General features: G+C 20.9%; 2 protein-coding genes across 4 annotated transcripts in view; one reads left to right on the plus strand and one right to left on the minus strand.

Annotated features, from left to right (window-relative positions):
• Window positions 1–1,663, minus strand: part of LOC102681206 (protein C15orf41 homolog) — a 17,720-nt gene extending 16,057 nt beyond the window's left edge. Inside the window, exons 1-6 of one of the 2 annotated variants that reach the window (XM_031510848.1) lie at window positions 1,566–1,663; window positions 1,389–1,493; window positions 1,190–1,320; window positions 1,028–1,107; window positions 908–957; window positions 427–816 (exon numbers count right to left, since the gene is read on the minus strand). In XM_031510848.1, coding sequence (XP_031366708.1) covers window positions 432–816; window positions 908–957; window positions 1,028–1,107; window positions 1,190–1,320; window positions 1,389–1,493; window positions 1,566–1,663 — 849 coding nt within the window. In that variant the 3' untranslated portion in view covers window positions 427–431. Of the gene's footprint in view, window positions 1–354; window positions 817–907; window positions 958–1,027; window positions 1,108–1,189; window positions 1,321–1,388; window positions 1,494–1,565 lie in introns of those variants that run through there. The other variant, XM_006616551.2, reaches the window with a different exon arrangement.
• A 401-nt stretch (window positions 1,664–2,064) lies between these two features.
• Window positions 2,065–4,400, plus strand: LOC102671416 (putative uncharacterized protein DDB_G0282133). 2 transcript variants are annotated; one of them, XM_006616564.2, is made up of 3 exons: window positions 2,065–2,449; window positions 2,521–3,920; window positions 4,082–4,400. In XM_006616564.2, exons 1-3 carry the CDS (start codon window positions 2,365–2,367, stop codon window positions 4,166–4,168), a joined length of 1,572 nt encoding a protein of 523 aa, XP_006616627.1. In that variant the 5' UTR covers window positions 2,065–2,364; the 3' UTR covers window positions 4,169–4,400. The 2 variants fall into 2 exon arrangements, with proteins under 2 accessions (XP_006616627.1, XP_006616626.1); XM_006616563.2 differs by having other exon boundaries at window positions 2,521–4,394.
• Window positions 4,401–4,765: the final 365 nt, after the last annotated feature.

A 4,765-nucleotide genomic window follows, 5' to 3' on the forward strand; every position in this document is an offset into this window, starting at 1 on the left:
TAAAACATTTAATTGTGTTAATTTAATTTTAAATACTATTACTATTTATTATCAATTCATGAATACAAAATATTTTGATATTCATTTTTTCAAGTTTATTATTTTATATTATAAATAATTACTTATTTTATACTATAATAATGCTCTATAAGACACCATATACTGACTTTAAAATCGTGGCACTTAATAATCAGATGTGGGATACATTTAATTGGAAAATTTTTTAATATTTTTCATAGTCATAGATTAATCAAAAAAGGAAGAAGAGAAAGATGTGATACATATATTTTTTTATGAAAATTTTTGTAAAATAATTTTAAAAGATTAAAAATAATAAAAATAAATCATTTTATCATTTTAAAATTAATGATAATAATTTTTATTGTATATAACACTAATATTGTTATGAAATAAAACATGATCTTTTATGATTATAAAGTTGTAGGTTTAATGCAAGTAGGATCCATATATGTAATTTCTTCTGGAAAATGATCCATAATAATAAATCTTTTTTCATTGGGTTCACTTAAATTATCCAAAAATCCAAACCAGTAAATTACAAGTCCTGGTCCAAATCTATTCCAGTAACTCAGAAATTGTTCTTTAATATACTTCTGATGTATTTCTGTATTTCCAAATCTTGCTTTAGATTCTATCCAGTTAATTACAAAACCATTTATTGCAATTGGTACCTCAAGTTTAAAATCTGGAGTTTTGTCATATCCTCTTGATCTCAAGTGTTCTTCATTACGAAATGCAAGATTTCGTTCTGTCAAGTAGTTTTGTAACTTTAATTCATATTCTTGACCTACAGAACTATAGATTTAATATATAAAAATAATGTATAAAATAAATTATTTTATACAAATATATAAAATGAATATGATTATTTTAATATATAACATACGTTCCAACAGCATCTGATATAGGTCCATACAAATTATCATATAATATGCACTGCAAAACATTATCTAACTATTATACAGCATTATCTTATTTTTTAAAATATTAATAAATTTTAAATTACCAAATAGACTTCATATGCAAGATCTTTGTCTTGTATAAGAGTAGTATCCTTAAATAATTTGCTAACTTCATTCCTAGAGACTAAAAATATATTTTTTTTTATGATTGTTCAAAAAGAATTATAAGAATTTTATTATATAATATTATATAGTATTTAAATTACCATTAAATTCATCTTTTCCACAATGTTTTTCAAGAACATTTCTAGCTAACAATGCAGGAGGTGCACCAATATCTTTCGCCATTTTCAATAAAATTCCAACAGGTTCTCCACTTTGTACAGCTTCCATATAACTATTATTTAAATTATTTAATTATATAGCTATATTTTATATTAATATACTGATATGTTTGATACTTACGTATCATAATAATTTTTATTATTACCAAATAATTTGCTATGATTGACTTTCATTTTATGTTGTACTTCTAAAGATAATATACTATACAATGTATATACTGGAATGCTAAATAAAATAAAAATAAATATTTTATGATAGCAAATCTAAATTGAATTATTTTTAATCAAACAATCTTACTCATTATACTTTTCTTTTAAAATATCTCTACAATCTTTTGATAAGCCTCGAAATTTTCGAATTGTTGTTACTATATCATTATATAATTCAAGTTTCATTTTCGATTTTTATTTTTTAAATTCAAAATAAATTTCTTTAAATTGTTTTAACTTTTATTCATTATTATTATGTAATATTTATATTTACATCGATACTATTCAACATAAATTGATTATTGATATTGTGTATATATATATCTTTCAAATCATTCATTTGAAGTTTGTCTTTCATTCAATTTTTGAGGGAAATTTAAATATATTATTTAAGTCAATATTAATTTATTTTTTTAATCATTTATCTTTTTTTCTTTTTGCTTGAAATAAATTATAAAAATACGTGTAATTAATATCTACATTTATTTTTAAAAACATAAATTATGATTTAACATTCCTATAATTTATCTCAGAATAATAAGTAAATTGGAAACGAATACATTAAAAAACTTCAGTAGCTATTTTCACTTTATGTAAGAAAGATTGTAGGTTAGTAAGTTTAAAGAATTGTAAAGTTTAATAGTTATTTTATTTCTGATCTTTAATTCTGAAATTTATATAGAATATCGAAATATTGAGTTATTTTCTTAAAAAAAAAAAATAAAATTTATCATAAAAAAATTTAAAAAGAAAAAGCAGGACACATTGAAAAAATCTAAATATTTTTATTATTATAGTTTATTCAAAATTAATGTGAAATCATATATAAAGTATATATCAATTTATTTACATTCAATTTTTAATTATTAATTTTTTATTTTAATTTTATGAAAATTATGAATAAAAATAAAAAATCAACGAAAAAATGTAATGTACAACAAAGAAATAGTACAACAAACAATATACAAGAAGGTAATTAATATAATTTCTCTAAATATAATAATTGATTAATAATTTTTAATAATATAAATTTTGTATTATAGTTTCACTTAAAAAAAATATGAAAGATGATTTGGGAAATGATTCTCCTCAACATTCCTATGAGTCACATGTTTCTGGTCACAGTACACCAATTCGAAAAAAGGAATATGTTATTGATATAGAAGATTCTCCTGAATTAAATTATCGTTGTAGTCCAATTTCAATGCCTTGTACTCAAGATGGAGGTAATGAAATTGCTTGGGATTGGCAAACTCCTGTTAATAAAAATTCCTATGATAAATCTAAATCATCAAATAAACTTATTGAAACTCCAAAAAGAACCAAACAGTTGCAAAAGAAGCGAAATTCTAATTCTCCATTATTGCAAAAGCCACTTAAAAGGAAACAAGTGAAAATGGAAAATATAGAAAATATTGGAAAATTGACAGCTGAATTAAAAGCCTTAAGTGAAAAGATGCAAAAAATACAAAAAAATTATGATAATGATATTATTGAGAAAGAGAATGATACAAAATGTGAAGTTAGTAGTAAGTTGATGATAGAATTGGATAGTGATAATAGTGATGAAATAATGGTTATTAATAATGATAAATCAAAAATGAATTCTGTTGTTATTAATAGTAATAATAACTTTACTAATTATGAAGATTTATTTGATGATTCAATTGATGATTCAATGGTAAAATGTAGTCAAGAAATTGAAGAAAAATTAAATTTGTGTAAAAATAAAAGAAATGATATAATGGAATTATCTATAGTAAGTGAGATAAAAGAATTATCTTCCACGTCTGAAAAGTCTTATTATCTAACTACGTCTAGTACTTCTACCGAATATTCTAAAAGTTCTTCAACTAATACAAGTGGTCATTTAAAAACATATTCGAATAAATCGAATAGAACAAATTCTAGCTCAAATATTTCAATGTCAAATTTAAAATTTAACAACAACAATAATGTAAATATATCACATGAAAATCAAACATTAAAAAAAAAACATATGTCAGATTTTCCAGATGATTCTTTTGATGATTGTTTGGCAACCTGTATAGAAGATGATAAATTAGAATCTAAATTGTCAGAATATGATTTTAGTCCATCAAATTCAAGCCATAATACAAGTCTTTCCAAAAGAATACCCAAACTTGTTATTTCTAATGCAATAACTAATAAAAAAATACCAAATAATTTTCTTTCAACACCAGGTGTAAAAGAAAATATCAATAATAAAAGTAAGCTTATTACAGATGATTTAGTAGAAGAAGTTGAAACTATAACAGATATAGAAACATTACGAAATTCTTTTCCTAGTAAAAATTCCTTAGAAAACAGGAAATTTTTTAGAACAAAGAGTTTATCAGATCAATGTTTTTATCAATGTAAATATACTAATGCAAATAACAAAACAACAAATGTATTAAAATCAAATGCAGTTACTCAATCAGTAAGTACTAAATTTTTCATTGTAAAAAATCAGAATTCGTATAAAAATAATAATTTTTTACAAATTAATGGCATGGAAAATACACATAGATTTAACAAATTAGACAAGAAAGAAACTGATAATCATATTGTTAAATACAATTCTACTAATAATTTACTTAGCATGAAAGAAATAAAAGAATCTCAATCTGTACGATGTACACCAGAAGAAATAGAAAGAAAACGATTGGAAGCAAAGATGAAACTTGAAGCAAAACGTAAATTACAACAAAAAAATATAAAATCAAGTGATAATTTGTTAGAAAGAAGATCTCCAGGGAAAAAATATGTAAAAAGGTGATAGACTGGTATTATTTAAATATATAAATCAATGAAATCATCTTTTACAATTACACTATGTTGTTTTATTTAGAATTATCGTGCCTATTCTTTATATTTCTGTGATTCTAATTGTATAAAAATATATAATTATTTGATAAAAAAATCACTTTTTTTTTTGATATAATTTAAAAATCTAATTTTACCTAAATTTTGTATTTATTGTATTAATAATTTAAAAAAATATTCTTAAAACAATTAGTATTATCTTTCAATTATATAATTGATGAATTATAATTAATATATTAAAGTATTATATTTATTTTTATATTTATTTGTTTATAATACGTATTATAATATGTATTAATTTTATACTTAGAAAGTAAATTTCAAAATAAATATTGGATAAACTTGTTTAATTTATTTCTTGTATAAATATATATTAAATCCATATTACAATATTATTTGATTTAATCAATTATATACTAAAAATGAATATATTTTTTATAATATTTCTCAATCTATATT

The sequence above is a fragment of the Apis dorsata genome, unplaced genomic scaffold, assembly GCF_000469605.1.
Source record: "Apis dorsata unplaced genomic scaffold, Apis dorsata 1.3 scaffold_265, whole genome shotgun sequence".
In the NCBI taxonomy this organism is placed as follows: domain Eukaryota; kingdom Metazoa; phylum Arthropoda; class Insecta; order Hymenoptera; family Apidae; genus Apis; species Apis dorsata.